The sequence below is a fragment of the Temnothorax americanus genome, unplaced genomic scaffold, assembly GCF_048541705.1.
Source record: "Temnothorax americanus isolate GAGA-0224 unplaced genomic scaffold, ASM4854170v1 Scaffold33, whole genome shotgun sequence".
Lineage (NCBI taxonomy): Eukaryota > Metazoa > Arthropoda > Insecta > Hymenoptera > Formicidae > Temnothorax > Temnothorax americanus.
In genome coordinates, this window is record NW_027509475.1 from 2,217,087 (window position 1) to 2,232,205 (window position 15,119).

The 15,119-nt window shown below is 36.6% G+C and overlaps 3 protein-coding genes across 5 annotated transcripts; 2 read left to right on the forward strand and 1 right to left on the reverse strand.

Moving 5' to 3' along the window:
* The first annotated feature begins 767 nt into the window (after window positions 1–767).
* On the forward strand, window positions 768–1,785 carry LOC143901324 (uncharacterized). Of its 2 annotated transcripts, XM_077413523.1 has the most exons (3): window positions 768–915; window positions 1,020–1,168; window positions 1,252–1,785. In XM_077413523.1, the coding sequence occupies exons 2-3, from the start codon at window positions 1,121–1,123 to the stop codon at window positions 1,660–1,662; spliced, it is 459 nt and encodes a 152-aa protein (XP_077269649.1). In that variant the 5' UTR covers window positions 768–915; window positions 1,020–1,120; the 3' UTR covers window positions 1,663–1,785. The 2 variants fall into 2 exon arrangements, with proteins under 2 accessions (XP_077269649.1, XP_077269650.1); XM_077413524.1 differs by lacking the exon at window positions 768–915 and having other exon boundaries at window positions 922–1,168.
* On the reverse strand, window positions 1,683–6,244 carry Sax (type I BMP receptor saxophone). Of its 2 annotated transcripts, none has more exons than XM_077413494.1 (7): window positions 5,680–6,244; window positions 5,121–5,299; window positions 4,802–5,036; window positions 4,379–4,647; window positions 3,655–4,295; window positions 3,345–3,579; window positions 1,683–3,217 (listed from the first exon to the last, which is right to left on the reverse strand). In XM_077413494.1, the coding sequence occupies exons 1-7, from the start codon at window positions 5,738–5,740 to the stop codon at window positions 3,080–3,082; spliced, it is 1,758 nt and encodes a 585-aa protein (XP_077269620.1). In that variant the 5' UTR covers window positions 5,741–6,244; the 3' UTR covers window positions 1,683–3,079. The 2 variants fall into 2 exon arrangements, with proteins under 2 accessions (XP_077269620.1, XP_077269621.1); XM_077413495.1 differs by lacking the exon at window positions 5,680–6,244 and adding an exon at window positions 5,505–5,632.
* A 425-nt stretch (window positions 6,245–6,669) lies between these two features.
* Window positions 6,670–14,562, forward strand: Stim (stromal interaction molecule). Its single transcript, XM_077413464.1, has 11 exons — window positions 6,670–7,505; window positions 7,627–7,766; window positions 7,847–7,966; window positions 8,086–8,198; window positions 8,331–8,446; window positions 8,542–8,711; window positions 8,819–8,962; window positions 9,042–9,209; window positions 9,346–9,610; window positions 9,764–9,844; window positions 12,247–14,562. The coding sequence occupies exons 1-11, from the start codon at window positions 7,298–7,300 to the stop codon at window positions 12,798–12,800; spliced, it is 2,079 nt and encodes a 692-aa protein (XP_077269590.1). The 5' UTR covers window positions 6,670–7,297; the 3' UTR covers window positions 12,801–14,562.
* Window positions 14,563–15,119: the final 557 nt, after the last annotated feature.

The following is a 15,119-nucleotide window of genomic DNA, read 5'->3' on the forward strand; positions in this document are numbered from 1 at the left end:
ATTTTATATCAAATTATATGATCAGCTTTGCAGTCGATTTTTTCTGTGGCTCCTTACCGACTATTTACTCTAGAAAATCGATCTCGAAAATCACAAATTTTGCATTACTTCATACAAACGGCCAGAAAAAGAAGGCTCTATCACGGTTTCAATCACATATTTTTCGCATTTTTCGATTAGATGAAGTGAGAAAAAACATTGCTTTTTGTACATTAGATTTCGAAGAATCCGATGCAACCATAAAATATATAGTTTACCGGAGATTTCGCTGCTAATTTTTAAGTTTATTTTAGTGAAAATGCGGTAATCGAGCAGACATTTTTTGGTCGAGGTAAGGTTGGGAAGACTTGGCAAGCCGCTGGCTAATCACTGTAGTTGCAGGTTATGAGGCTCGTCTTTCTTAGCCGAATTGGATAGTAATTGACACCCCTGTCATGCGTTTTGAAACCCTTTCTCAGTAATTGTCAAAATTCAATCGAAAAGGAGATGTAACCTCACTTGTAACCTTTCTCGACGACTCGCATGATCAGCTGATCAAAACGGAGTCAAATGAGAAAAATCACATAATTTGGAAAAAGTAACATACTTTGTCACGTATGAAATTTTACACCATAATTCATAAAATTATTTTTCCCTTAGCAAAAATTGCCTGAAATATATTTCTGAACGTGAAAACCTACAAACAGTCACATGACTAGCACGTAGCGAGACGCCTACCTTAATAAAGATCATGTATATTTGTCCGCTAAAAAGAGAGAGAGGGAGCGCGCGCGTGAGTACAGAGAGTGCAAAAAATCCGATCCGAGTGTAAAGAGTGCAAATAAAGCTTCTTTTTCTTTCGTTTACAATCGTGATTAGATTGATTGATTAGTCATTCGTAAAGAGTTCTTTTTTCTAGCACTGGACTGCAGAAACGTAAATGTCTATTCGCCTAATATATATGATTACGGCATGCGAAAGAGAGAGAGAGAAAGATTGTGTATTAAGTAATTTTAATCTTAGTTAACCTAAAATTGCAGTGCTGTTTTATGCATTACATGGAATGCAACTATATTTACAAATTTCACGCAACAAGATGAATATTTGAGAAAAGGAAGGAAAGATAATTAAAAGTGAAATTATGTCGTACGATTCGACGTCAGTCCGAAAAATCACAAAGTCTAGTGTGGTATGTAATTTGCTATAGCAACTGTATCAATATTATAAATTACATAGTCGAGTGCTACAATTAATTTTTTTTTTTTTTTTAAGGATAAAACTATAAAACTCTTAATGAAACATAACGTGGAAAGAAAAAGACGAAGAAGTGTGGAACAAGTCACAAACGATCATAAAGTTGCCCATTATTGTAAGAGGTTCAACGGAGATGAAAAAAGTAGGACGTCGGTTGTAGGATTTTCAAAGAGTTTGGCATTGTTAGAGATGCAATCTTATATCGCCCGTCAAGACTGGAAGCATGCATTAAATTTATTTCCTAGGCTTCTCGACGGTCCTGTCGAATTGGAGCCTCTAATATGGAGATATGCATTTATAATTTTATTGCATACGAACGATCCGTCACATCTCCATCGATTCTTCGAACAATGCATTGGTAGTCGGAGTTCAAATAATAGCGCTTTGTTGGAAAAGTTATTGTTATTACCTCTGAAAGATGATAATTGATTTCAAAGTAGTCTCTTACGTCACGTTGGCATATTCGTGTTAAGTCAATATACAGTATTTGTTAGATACAAATCTTTGTACAATGATTGTATTACATCTGATTATACTACATGCCAAACTGCACGTTCCTCGTACGTTTTTTGTACATTCTTTAATAGTGCACGAGTTATTTTTTATACATAAACATTTTGAATAGAAAAGCAATTCATGAACGTAGTCTACTCCAAGTATTATACAGTCAAATATTTTTATGATAATCTTACACACTTTTCATTCATTCTTATCAATTATTTCTATCTGTAACTCGTCGGATGTAACCAGGATTCTACAAGAAAGACGTGTGATATTTATATAATAACTCTTGAGATACATTATTTACAATTTTATCTTTTGATTATTCGTTTGAACAGTCAATACTAGCATCGATACTTTAGAGAGAATCTTTAGACAAAATTTTAATTTCCACGATTTTCAAAAAGACATTACTGAAAATAATATATAATTCGACATAGAGAAGAAAATGCCATTTACGGTCCGAGCCGGACCTTGGTAGTTCAATAATATAATTGTGTATTTCTCCAGATACACATATTTCCAACCTAGTAAACTGTGCGCCGATTGTTTGTCGGCTTTAAAATACATCTTCCGTTGGAACCTAGCTAAATCGGTAATCGATTTAACTTTAATGCTAATAAGCATTCTATTTAAATTGGAAAGAATTTTATTAATAAGCTACCAAGATCCGGCTCGGACCGTAAATGGCATTTTCTTCTATATTGATTTGTATATTTCTGATATTACCAGTATGATTGTTAGTACTTTTGTACATATGAATGCACTAGCTAAACCAAACCGAGCCACAATCACTTAGAAAAATGTTGAAAATGATAGGTAATAACTTCTTAATATTCTAGTAAAATGTCTTATTAAATGAAATATCGATCACTAAAATTAATCTCGATTAGAAAACGTGCATCGCTATATTATTCGCTTTTTCGCAATCTATTAAATTATTAAAAAATTTAATTACATTCTCCCTATAATAGCTATATTTTTTTAACAAGTAATTTTGAATAATTGGAATAATTTCCCGTCTATTGAATTAACAGTACTTGTCGATTTGATTTGATCAACGCTACGAAATTATACGCTTAATACTATTATTGTTCCAGAATGAGATAACAGTAATGGAACATAAGGCAATAAAATCCATATGCCAAACATTAACAAACTTATTACCATCGTTGCTTCGATATGTCAATATACGATATTTTTTTATCTTCGTGATATAACGATCTGACAACACCCGAATGTTGATGATGATAATTAAACTTATAATATAGATGACAGGTTGGTACTGCAGCAACTGCAGTAATAAATAGATGAATGAAAGAAAGCACGGTAAGATGAACGTTGGTCAGTCAAGGGGTAAATGAACCCGTGAATCGCTAGCCGCTAATTTAACGAGTGTCTTCTTCACCCTAAGAATGGGCAGCCTGGCCGCTGGTTTCCCATGCCAGCACTCGCGCATTAGCTTTCCCATTCCAGCCAACGTCTGCGAAAGTATTCAACTCAATTATTCACGCTAATGTAATAAGCGATAAACAATTCGAATTTAATCTACGTGCCTAAAAACGTGTCTTCGCTCTGATAAAAGTAATACCAAGATAAAAATAATTTACCGGGTCAGAATGCCATCTATTGGGAAGCGGTGGTCTTCGCTGGTCAAACGAGACCAATTTACGCATTTCTTCCATGGAGGGTTCCTGATTACCGCTCGGCAACCATTCGCTGTACGGCAACGCGTATTCTAAGGCTACACCATTACTTATACATCTGCGACAGACTTCCCACAGTATCAATCCTAGACTGTAGATATCAGCTTGTCTAAAGCTCTCTAAACATTCGACGTTTACTCTGGAAATGCGTAATAAGCGTCATTGAGATTTAGCCACGTTGTACGAATTTAAAGGAAGCACAAAGTTTACTAACGTTTGTTCAAGAATTTCAGGACTCGTATAGCGTTTCGTTCCTTGCCGTAAGTCGACTCTGTCCGCTATAAGACGATCTTGCGTAGCCGCTAACGCGAAATCGGCAATTACGCAACCACCATTGGTTTTGACCAAGATATTCTTCGATTTGAGATTACGATGGGCCATAGCTGGCTTTCCTTTAGTACCATGAATCTCCGTATGCAGATAAAGTAAACCGTTGGCGATACTCAGACAAATATTGAGCGTTTGATGAGGCGTCAATGGATGTGGCGACCGATTGAGATGATCGAAGAGCGAGCCGAGAGGATGATACTGCATCACCAACCAGAGTTGGGTACAACTGGCTCTGCTGGTCATATCGCTACCGATATATCCTAGAATATTGTCGTGTCTGGACGGTAACAGTTGAGAGTAAACCTCGGTCTCTCGAGCCCACGCGGCTTCGTCTCGCGAGAAATAAATTTTTACAGCTACATTTTCGCCGTGCCAAACTCCTCTCCACACTTCTCCGCCAAATCCTCCACCGCTACCATTACCGAGACACTCTACTAAAGCTACTTGCTTAGCTAAAGTTCTTTGTACTAACAAGGGTAATCCAGAACCAGAACCACTGGTCAAACTTCGGCCATCCAAGTACTCCTACAAACGACAGTTGGCACTGCGCGATTAACGCACTTGTATTGCTTCGTACGTAATAAATATAAGGACAGAGTAATACGTACTTTAAGCGTACTGTCACCAGCAGCCGTTGCTCTAAGCTCGTGTGGATGATTGGTGGCGGATGACGCGGGCGAAGAAAACGAGAAATGCAACATGGAAGGCTCAATTTCGGAATCTAAAATAAGTTTATTTCGACGTGGGGCCATCGGTCGTTTCCTTCGTATTCGATGCGCCAATAGACCGAGTACGATTCCTCCAACAACGAGCAATCCGACCAGTGGTCCAAGAATCGCAAATGTTAATTTTATTGCGTAATATTCCTTGTCGGCATCTAAAAGCAATATTCAAGAGTGTAAAAATCACTTTTAACAAACTATATCGTATTTTAATGCCATTTAGTTTTACACAACTTTACATGAATCTTGCGCACGCACACATTTTTCCTTTTCAAAGTTAATTATTGAATATTTTATTAATTATCTCACTGGTTGAGTAATCTTCCAACTTGGGATATGGTCCAACGTTACAAAAGTCTGCTTGACAACATTCCACGGAGAATTGAGCACCACCCGACAGCCCTCTAATATTTCTTCTTTTATGTTGATCTAGATTTTGGGCATTTTCTTTATTACACATCAATAATTTATGCTCCTCTGATTTATAGCAGCCACGGCTAACGTACTCCGTACCGTCGGCTTCTCTCACCCTGGATTTCCAACACTGAAAGTAAAAAAAATCATGGTTTGAACAAAAAGGAATATAAATATGAGGAAACTAGGCAGAATAATATAAAAGCATTTTTACAATAATTGCATCGGTGCAGACATCAGATGGCGAACAATCGGAATCTTCACATATGTGGCATTTAAAATGTTTTTGGCCGATCGTATTGAAACTGAGACTACGATCGGAAGGTTCAGGTGGATCCGATTTCTCATTTTCAAAAGAAATATCTTGGTCTTGCAAGGCAATATCTCGTCCACCTGGAAAATTAATTAAATTGCATAAAAACAGTACGAGTAGAATCCAAAATACGTCTGATGAAACTACGCGTTTAGCACAGTGCAACTACACCACAAAAATAATTGTACGATGGAAATCGTTGGAAAATATCGCAAAAGAATTGTGAGTTTGAGGATACACCGTATATCGTATAAAGTTTGATTTTATATGTACTTTTATATGTACCTATATATCGTAAAGAGATGAGGACTTTTAACCATTATAACCAGAGACAAGCTAAACTCGGTAAAGAGTTAACAAAGATAGAAATACAGACATTTACATATCTATGTAGAGCTATACACGTTACACGTTACGTGTCGAATATCGCTCGTAAATTGGCGACAGTTTATCTTCATACCTGAACATAATCTGAATGTCAACAAGAGTACGAAATGCGTGATAAATATAGCATCCGCCATTTCTATGCGCGTCAAAACACTCGACTGACTGGACTGACTGGACTACTCGATTGAAAGCGAAATTACATTAAAATAAAGATCTCGCGACTCGCGACCTCCTTGCCGCATTCGTCATCCTCGTAGTCCTCTCTCTCTCTCTTTCTCGATAAAATATTCCCAAGCGTGGAAACGCATGAATTTGTCGTTCATTCGAGAGTAACGAGAGCGTTCGCTTTATTTACGTTCGACACATAATTTTCGGAGCATCGATGTACTCGAGACTCGAGAGCTGAGAGCTGTATCATCGCATGGCAGAGACAGAGCCTCTTCCAGTCTTCTCTTCTCGCGTGCTTCTCCGATGTTCTCTGAGAGAAAAGAGTGAATCTAGCTAGCGTTCCATTTTATATCGTCTAATGTCTAATCTGTAAATCTGTTCGTTGTCCCTTATGCTTAATCTCTCAGTTCTCACATATATATCGAACACAAGTGTTAAAATGTCCGACACACGATTTTCAGTCATGACGCACGAATATTTAAGACGCGACACACGATTGACACGAGGGCGACGAGTGGCGACGACTGACGAGAACGATCCAGTCTATCCGGATTGGTGATTGAAGATTGCAAGAAGTAAGGATTGGACCAATCGAGATAAAGCGAACTGATGTTACAGTTGTCCGATTGGTCGAATTTCAGGAGAACAATCGACTGTGATTGGTCAATTCTTGCGACTCACGACTTGCGACTTGCGACTTAAATTGCGACTCGCATTGTGGACCCAGCATTTGCGTTCCAATAGACAAAAAATTTTAAAATTCCAATAGACAGCAAATTACAGTGCACGTATACAATGCAAGATAAATAAATAAAAAGACGTGACTTTGCCATTATTCTCGATCCACTCTACGCGTAGGAAATAAACAGATTCGCGATTCCCGGTTAAAGAGACGAGCGATTTTAATCGTGCCCTCTCTCTACACTCTCTACAGTCAGTACAGTCCGTACAGTCTCTACTCCGAAACTCCGAACTCCGATCCGATTGAGATCGAGGATCGGGTGAATCGGAATCGGAAGCGCTATTAGTAACCTTGGATAAAACGTCGGAATTCGGAATTGTCCGCGGAAAGCATCTGATTCGGGACAGCGCGGGACAGCGCAGGCAGGACGCACAGGACAGCACCGACAGCGGTGTACTTAATTTGACTTGGTTACTTAATTGACGAGGCGATCGCGTATGATCGTATGTCTCTTGGTGCACGTCTTGGAATATTAACGGAGCCCAGCTTTGTGGAGCTAATAATATTAGCGCGTGACACAGTTATGAAGCCGTTGCACTCGTAATCAGTCACGCTTGTTATGCGCTCGTCGAGATATATCATCGTGTTAATCGGGTGTCGTCCGAGTTTGATAACCGTAACCTTGAATATATTCACGATCGCGAATCGGCATCGGCATCGGCATCGACGGTAAGGACGGAGAGTCTCAGTCTCGACTCTCGAGGAGACAGGAGAGACTCGAGAGCGAGAGCGGTCAGCGCGGCTCGAGCTCGGCGCGAGAGGAAGCTGGTGCTAACCTAAGATGCGAACATCCGTGAACCTTGACGCGCTTATATTACTGGCAATTCATTTGTTGTCCTGCTCCCTCGGCACGGTAGCGGCTAGCGGCGGAGCTCTCGATTCTACCCCGACCTTCCAAACCGGTGCCTCGAGCACTTCACATTCCAAAATAGCGGCCTTCTCCGCCACCCTTACCAATGGATTGGCCCAAGCGGTGGCTCACGAATCTAGTAAGTCGCCTCAGACCCTCTACTCTACTACTCTCGCTAAGAGATGTTTATCTCACTCGCCACGGTACACCTGTATGAGCATCTTGTACAGTCTACACGTATCCTGGTTGACTTGTTTCAGATGCTGATACCTGTAACGACGACCTAGCTTGCATCACTATGGCTTCTCACGATCGGTTAGGTTTAGAGGCTATAAAATCTCTCCACAGTCAATTGGACGACGACGCTAATGGAAATGTCGATTTATCTGAATCGGATGACGTAAGGCGACTTGTCGCGCTTTAGGAAATATCTCTCGTCGTATACAAAACGTTACAAAGATATACTTTTAACTTTGACAGTTTTTGAGAGAAGAACTACAGTACGAAGCTGGTTATGAACGGAGGCAGAGGGCTTTCCATCACAATGACGACATGCATATTAGCGTACGAGAACTCTGGGAAGCCTGGTTGCGATCAGAGGTACGACCACCAGATATTTTTATCGTTCAATTTTTATGCCGTTGTAGATAGCGACGTAGATAATCTTGCACTATATATATATACGCACATACCATAATGATTGTATCTTCGTGCGATAGGTTCATAATTGGACTATAGAACAAACGTCAGAATGGTTAACTTCCAACGTTGAGCTTCCTCAATATGTTCCTACTTTTATACAACACCGTGTAACTGGTGCTACGCTTCCTCGGTAAGTTTTTTCAGAATTAATGACGGACAACGATCGTCACACTTCCATATTCATCTCGCGATATATGTATATCGTCGCAAATGATATTTGAAAACAAAAGTTCTTTAAACAAAAACATTTCATTTATTTTAGATTAGCTGTGAACAATATGCAGTATCTTAGCAATGTTCTGGGTATCAAAGATCCTATCCACAAACAAAAAATTGCTCTAAAGGCAATGGATGTTGTTCTTTTTGGACCCCCCAAAGGTAAGATTTAATATTGTGCTCTAGAGTCGCGCGGATCTATATATCTTTATATCTATATCTATATTTCATCTAAAACTATACGCAATACGTAACAGATGCTGGACACAATGTCAAAGATTTGGTATTGGTTACGTTATTATTTGGAGCACTTATTGGTTGCTGGTATGCATATCAACAAAAGAAAAATTCACAAAAGCATCTTCATAGAATGATGAAGGACATGGAAAGTTTGCACAAAGCAGAACTCGCACTGGAAACGTTGCAGGTAACTTCTTTTAAAGATATATCGAAACGTGACCCTAACGAAATTAAAAATGGATATCTTTAACTAGAAAACTTTATTAAGATTCCCGTACGTATAATCAATTGCAGAAAGAACTGGAAAGAGCAAGAATGGAACAGGAAAGTGTGGCAACTGAAAAGCAGAATTTGGAAAAACGTTTGCAAGATGAGAGCTTGGGATTACATACTTCGTATTCGGATCTTCAGGTGTCACAATTGAAAGCGGAAATCGAAGTTAATGCCGTTCTACCTTTATTTTATACACGTCATGCAACGTAATGTATTTTTATCACGTTATCACGTAATCTTGCAGATGTTGAAATTAGAATTGCAACGTGCTGAGGGTGAACTTGAAGACAGATGCTGGTCACCACCAGCTGGATTGCAGCACTGGCTACAATTGACTCATGAAATTGAGAACAAAGCGTACACGACGAAAAAAATATCAGCTGAAAAACAACTTCAACAAGCACGAGAAGCGGTAAAAGAACTAACCTTTTTTTTTTGTCCGAATCATTTGATGCAGTTAATTCAATATTTGTACTGGCGTATCTCAAGGAAATGAACGTACCCACCTACCTAGCGCTAACGAAAAAACCTTCTCTATTATATCGTAGTGCGAAAAATTGCGAAAGAAACGTTCCAGCCTGGTAGGTGCCTTTGTTTCGACTCATGGAAAGTCTATCGACGAAGTTGATAAGAGCATTGTTGAAGCAAGAACTGCCTTGAACGAAGTAACGAACGAGTTGAAAGAAAGAGTGCATCGTTGGAAGCAGATTGAATTACTCTGCGGTTTCAACATAATTAACAATAATGGTTTAAATTACTTAGAGACAGTTTTATACAGAGGAACACCTAATGGTAGAGGTCTCGGGCTCAGAGGTATATAATTTTCTACGTTAAAATAATGTAATATTATTTATTATCGGTGCTTGTGCTAAAAAGATTGTACGTGCAAAAGAAGAAGGATAATGCTCGTAAGATTTTTCTGATTTTACGGTTTTGTAAAATTCTAAATGTATGCAATTATTACAGGACGACTCAGTAGCCAAGATGATTTAGATGACGAGGCAAGTTCAGTGTACGCACCATCGTCGGTCAGTGCAGTCACTGCAGGTAAGCTGGATACGGATTCCAATGAGTACTTAGATTGATGTACCAATGCTCATTTTATTATTACATCATCATCGTGGCCTGTTTATATGTCGCGTATACATATACATCGGCCACATGATATCGAACCCTTTTTGATAGTTTACTAACGAGTAGAATTCTGTGTTTAATAATAGAGAAAATATTTTTTGTAGCATTGATAACTTTATACCAATAACACAGACATATAACATTATAAAATTTCCGTAATTTGTTAACATTGGAATATCGTGTGCCTTAGGCATGTACGTGGTAACCACTGTATAATAACGTGTCTGACATGTGCATATGAGAAATGCAGAATGCAATCCAATTTTGCATATGTTAGAATGCATATGTCTGATAGAAGTGAGAGATTATACAAGAAGTAATAATTAAATAAATGATGCCATTATCGTGCCAATATATGCTAATGTATCGATATTTTGAATATGTGATATGTGATATGGAAAGTAAAAATTAATTTTACGAATACTCATGAATCGGTTAAAATAGTCAATTAAAAAAGGTGATACGTCAAAACAATGCTATAACAAATAAGAATTGAATTTCAAGTATAAACGCTTGAAATATGAGAGTTATGAAAGCTACTGTGTCTATGTATCTATCTTGTTTTATGTACAATCGGCTCTTTTATGTAAATCACTTTTTAGGGACTATGTTTTCTTAAGATATAATTTTAACCTTGATGATTTGATTCAGTATTTAATAAGTAGCAAAGTGACACATATCTCATATAAACGTAGTATTTTTATTATAATATACATACTTAATACCATAAAGAAAAAATTATTAATCGTATAAATTAAAATAAATTTTTACGCAAAACAACATAACGAATATGATTTTTCTTTAAAATGTTTAATTACATTCCAATTATCTAGCATTATGACGGTATTAATATTAGATCTGATTGCAACATATACATGACGATAGTGTGAGAATTATTCATTGAAGAACTATTAATTGGAACATTACTTTTATATGGCTACGACACAAAGTAAAATATTAAATTGTACATAATAACAATATGTTTCATAAATGTACATAGATACGGATCTTACAATCATGGGCAAATTTATATGATATAATATATATATATATAATGGAAAAAATCCAGATGTGCAATAATTTTCTATTAAAATACATGAATTCTTGTAAATCTTGATATAAGATATGATGTAGGATCATAAAACCGTCGATAATTAATGTATTATGGGCATTATATATGTAAATAAGATACATTTATATAGGTACACAATATTTTTAGAATCGATTTTATTATTCGACAATAGTCGACGTGTGTGCATATTTAAAACAGCTTTGTACTTTGTCTCAAATGTGGTCTTGTTGTCAAATGTGACACCTTGTTATTCCCAAGGATCAAAAACTATCCAGTTTTAAACGATTACCAATTAGAATTTAAATTGTTGCTCCTAAAATAATTTTGTAAACCATGTATTGTTCTGCAGTTATATATCGCAGTTATCTATTTGTCAAAGAAACGATGCCTTAAAATGTATTCCATATATGTATATTACAGTGAGTTTAGTGAGTTTTTTGTTTTATAAAGATTACATAACATAATGGCGTTATTTTTCTGTATGAAACATTTAATAATCGCTATTAATAAATTCAAGCGAGCTTGGAAAAATAAGAACATATGGGCAAACTTATTAATATGACCTATATTGAACTCTAGTACTCCGACTTGGTGCATGTTTTTAATTTCAAAGCCTAGCGCACATTAAATTGCTAACATAGTATTAGATAATGGACAGTCAAATATAGCTTTTATACATATTGTTTAAAATTCATCGACCCTCAGCTCTTGTTATTTCTGATGGTTGCAACTTTATAAAGATGATAAAGATTGTGCAGTTTTCGTATTTGTAGTTTGGATAAAGACATTTTGAAAAGTGGACTGGTACTAACGTAGGAAACCAACTGATTAAAAATTATCTTCTAAAGAGAAATCAAGTCTTATTCAAACTTAAGATTCTATGCTACATATGGATGATGAATTATGCGAGAAATGATTCTGAATGCAACTGAACGAATCACATTTTGCTCTAGTGCAAGTTTGTACGATATATATGACATATACATTTTAATAATTCTAATTTATATCATGCATATTTTAATATGGCACAATAGTGTAAAGAAAGACTTTACGCGATGCCAGCATCTCGTGTACGTGTGTCAATGTGTGAAAGCGCTGCACGAGAGAATCAATTTTTCTACTGCATACTTGGCAATGCAAATCGATGCTTTCACTTCTTGCAGCTTTCATTAGTACCATTGTCCTCTTAGCGATAAAGAAAGGAATTTGGACATCATACATCATACACTTGACATATTCGTAGGTATTTTGGAGAATTCAGCGTGGAAGGAATCATCGGTACCGCCCGGTGGTCGATTTGGAAATGAACTCTCCGATTCTTCGAGCAGCGAAGCGGAGAAAGAAACACATGGGATCGTCCACTTTGTACTAGGCGATGGACCAGAAGAGCCCGCTGGAGTCTCCGGGAAAACTGCGCCGTACAAAGAAAAGTTCAGCATTGTACGTTCTTACAGCCAGGACACAAATATATTGGTCAACGAGGACAAGACTTCTTCGTCGTTTCCAAAAACGTCGTATTCAGAAAATTCACTCGACATCTCGGATAGGTCCAGTTGTCGTCCTGCGACAGTGTTGACGACTGCAATGACGACAATGACAGCGGCGACGATGACAACAACGACAACGACAACGACAACGGGCGCAAAGAAATTGTTTAGAGAATTACCTACAGTAATGTCAGTCGACGATGAGACGCTCTCGACCGATTCCAATTCTACCGCCGACAACGATGAGCTTAAACGAAGGCGCAGGAAGCTCTTTCCAGCCTTTAGAAAGAACAAAACTAAAATTACGTGATGTCCGCTAGTCACATAATCTCATTTGTTACTTAATTGCTACCCGTTTTAATTAGTTGTAATCGCGACATGCACTTAAGAATTATTTTACCAGTAATTATTAATTGTTAGCTATACTATTATTCACATGACAGACATACACAAACGCGTACATTCTCTCTATCTCTTTGTTCTTTTTTTTCTTTTCCTTTGCGCGCGTATAAATTCACGGAAATGTAACCAATCGTTTAGGATGTTTGTTACCCCGGTGTTCCTTCCACTTTGCCAAACTTGCGTATGCGCAAAATAATAACGAAATATAAGTCAACGGATACACCACGGAAAGACATCCGACCTAGATAAATAGATTTTTAGAATTGCAATATTGAAAAGTTTTAATATTATGGCAATATATATTTTCGGTATGTACTTTTTAGGAGACCAAACGTTCTCCAAGCCGCAAACTTTTATGAAATAAGATTTTTTCACGATGACGTTAGTAATAATAATAATTATTATCGTTAGTGTAATCTTTTTTATCGCGATACAATTCCGTAGTTTTAGTCATCGTCTGGATACTGGGCTGGGCACAAATTTAATGTTGAAAGTATATACTCTTGTCTTGTGTCATTCGCTTTTACGTATACGCGTTATATGAAGAATGATTAACAAAGATATATGGCAGCAAGGGTATCCTCGAGTAAAACGTAAAATGATATCAAGTTATTAAAATTATCGTTAATTCTCATACCGTCCATATATACTGGCAATACAAGTGATTTACTTCGGCACTTTGGCAAAGCGAAAACGTTATAATACAAATTTTATACGTTTGTACTACATATGTGCTCGTAAGTAGATTGAGTGTAAAATACCGTGCAAGATTTTATCAAAAACGCGCGCTTAAAACAATTAACGATAGCGAAATCATTTTTTCCACATCTTGTACAAATATATTCTAACAGACAACATTAGGATTTCCTTGTATTTGAATCCTTGCACGTACATCTTCAACCTGTAGAAATCTTTATGCAAAAATGTATATTCGTTAGATGAATCTTAAAATGAATTGGCTATACAGGTCGCTGCTGTACAGTCGTACAGAATTTTCGGTAAATTTAGACTGTTTCAGAGTGAGCAATTTCAAAGCCCTGTTTCTTTCCATACGTTTTTACTTCAAATCTTGATGCCGCTAGAACGTAATTATATTATATTGTGTACATAGAACATAATTGATATATTTTAATATCGTTAAAACTTGACCTTCACTTAACGCACTCATGCCCAGAATCAAATAGCTTACAGGATGGCTTATTACATCATAGCGAGGCTGGGACTCTGTAATTTTAGTAATTTGTTAAAAGATTGTCGCACTGTTATTTTACGCTCGCGCAAACGCGTAAATACAATTATATAACCATTTCCCAACATGCTAGATTCGTTTGCAGATGATGTTTTGGCACGTTAGTCTAGTTTGAATAGTATTTGTATTGAATCTAATTATTCCTTTGCGGTATGCTCAAATACGTTAGTCGCACAATTTCCATCTTTATGATAAAATTGTTTTTGAGTGACTTTTTGGTGAAAAATGTATAAATTTTCTGACCAAGCTGACCACGCATCTCAATTTCAGTATAAATTAAGATTCAGAATGTTTTACTTGTAAACACCTTTTTTTTCTGATGATTATAACACACTTTGCATTAACGCATAACGACAAATAATTCAATATAATTGTAATGCTGTATTATTAGTAATTTGCTAGAGCGCCAAACTTGCTCATCTTTATACAGAAATTTATGAACGGAAAAGTTAACACGTTTATCATTATTGCAAGCGAAAAAATATGAGATTGAAATGTGTCAACTTTGTCACAAGCATGGTCGCTAGCTCTCCACAAAATGTTCTTTCTCGGAGATTTTTGAAGAGCAATGAATTTATATTTGCAAAGGACAGTTTCCAAGGCTATATGTATCTCCATGTTATTTTTGAAATGAATGATAGATTTGACCTTGCTACTTGATAAGCAGTATGAGTAAAGTTATATGAGGATTTGATCCGCGCTGCGGATCAAATTTTCAAAGTTGAATATAGAAAAATTAAAAATAGACAATTTTGTTAGTATATTCGTATTTAAATTATTATATATTCTTGATACAATATATATATATATATATATATATATATATATATATTAGGATACCGCTTGCAAATGCCACGCGTCTTCCTTGGAATATAAAAGTGACATTTTACAAAAATATAATTGCCAAACAAATAATAACAGAAATAAAAAAGTATATAGAATTACATTTAAAAAATTGCCTTTCTTTCGCATGGACTT

What these genes read in the sequence shown, in the direction of transcription:
- LOC143901324 (XM_077413523.1), top strand. Translation starts at nt 1,121, where the DNA reads ATGTCGTACGATTCGACGTCAGTCCGAAAAATCACAAAGTCTAGTGTG. An exon ending in AAATCACAAAGTCTAGTGTG is followed by an intron (nt 1,169 to 1,251) that starts GTATGTAATTTG and finishes TTTTTTTTTAAG; the next exon opens with GATAAAACTATAAAACTCTT.
- Sax (XM_077413494.1), bottom strand. Translation starts at nt 5,740, where the DNA reads ATGGCGGATGCTATATTTATCACGCATTTCGTACTCTTGTTGACATTC. An exon ending in GACATTCAGATTATGTTCAG is followed by an intron (nt 5,300 to 5,679) that starts GTATGAAGATAA and finishes TTAATTTTCCAG; the next exon opens with GTGGACGAGATATTGCCTTG. An exon ending in GTTGGAAGATTACTCAACCA is followed by an intron (nt 4,648 to 4,801) that starts GTGAGATAATTA and finishes TATTGCTTTTAG; the next exon opens with ATGCCGACAAGGAATATTAC.
- Stim (XM_077413464.1), top strand. Translation starts at nt 7,298, where the DNA reads ATGCGAACATCCGTGAACCTTGACGCGCTTATATTACTGGCAATTCAT. An exon ending in TTCAACAAGCACGAGAAGCG is followed by an intron (nt 9,210 to 9,345) that starts GTAAAAGAACTA and finishes ATTATATCGTAG; the next exon opens with TGCGAAAAATTGCGAAAGAA. An exon ending in GGTCAGTGCAGTCACTGCAG is followed by an intron (nt 9,845 to 12,246) that starts GTAAGCTGGATA and finishes ACATATTCGTAG; the next exon opens with GTATTTTGGAGAATTCAGCG.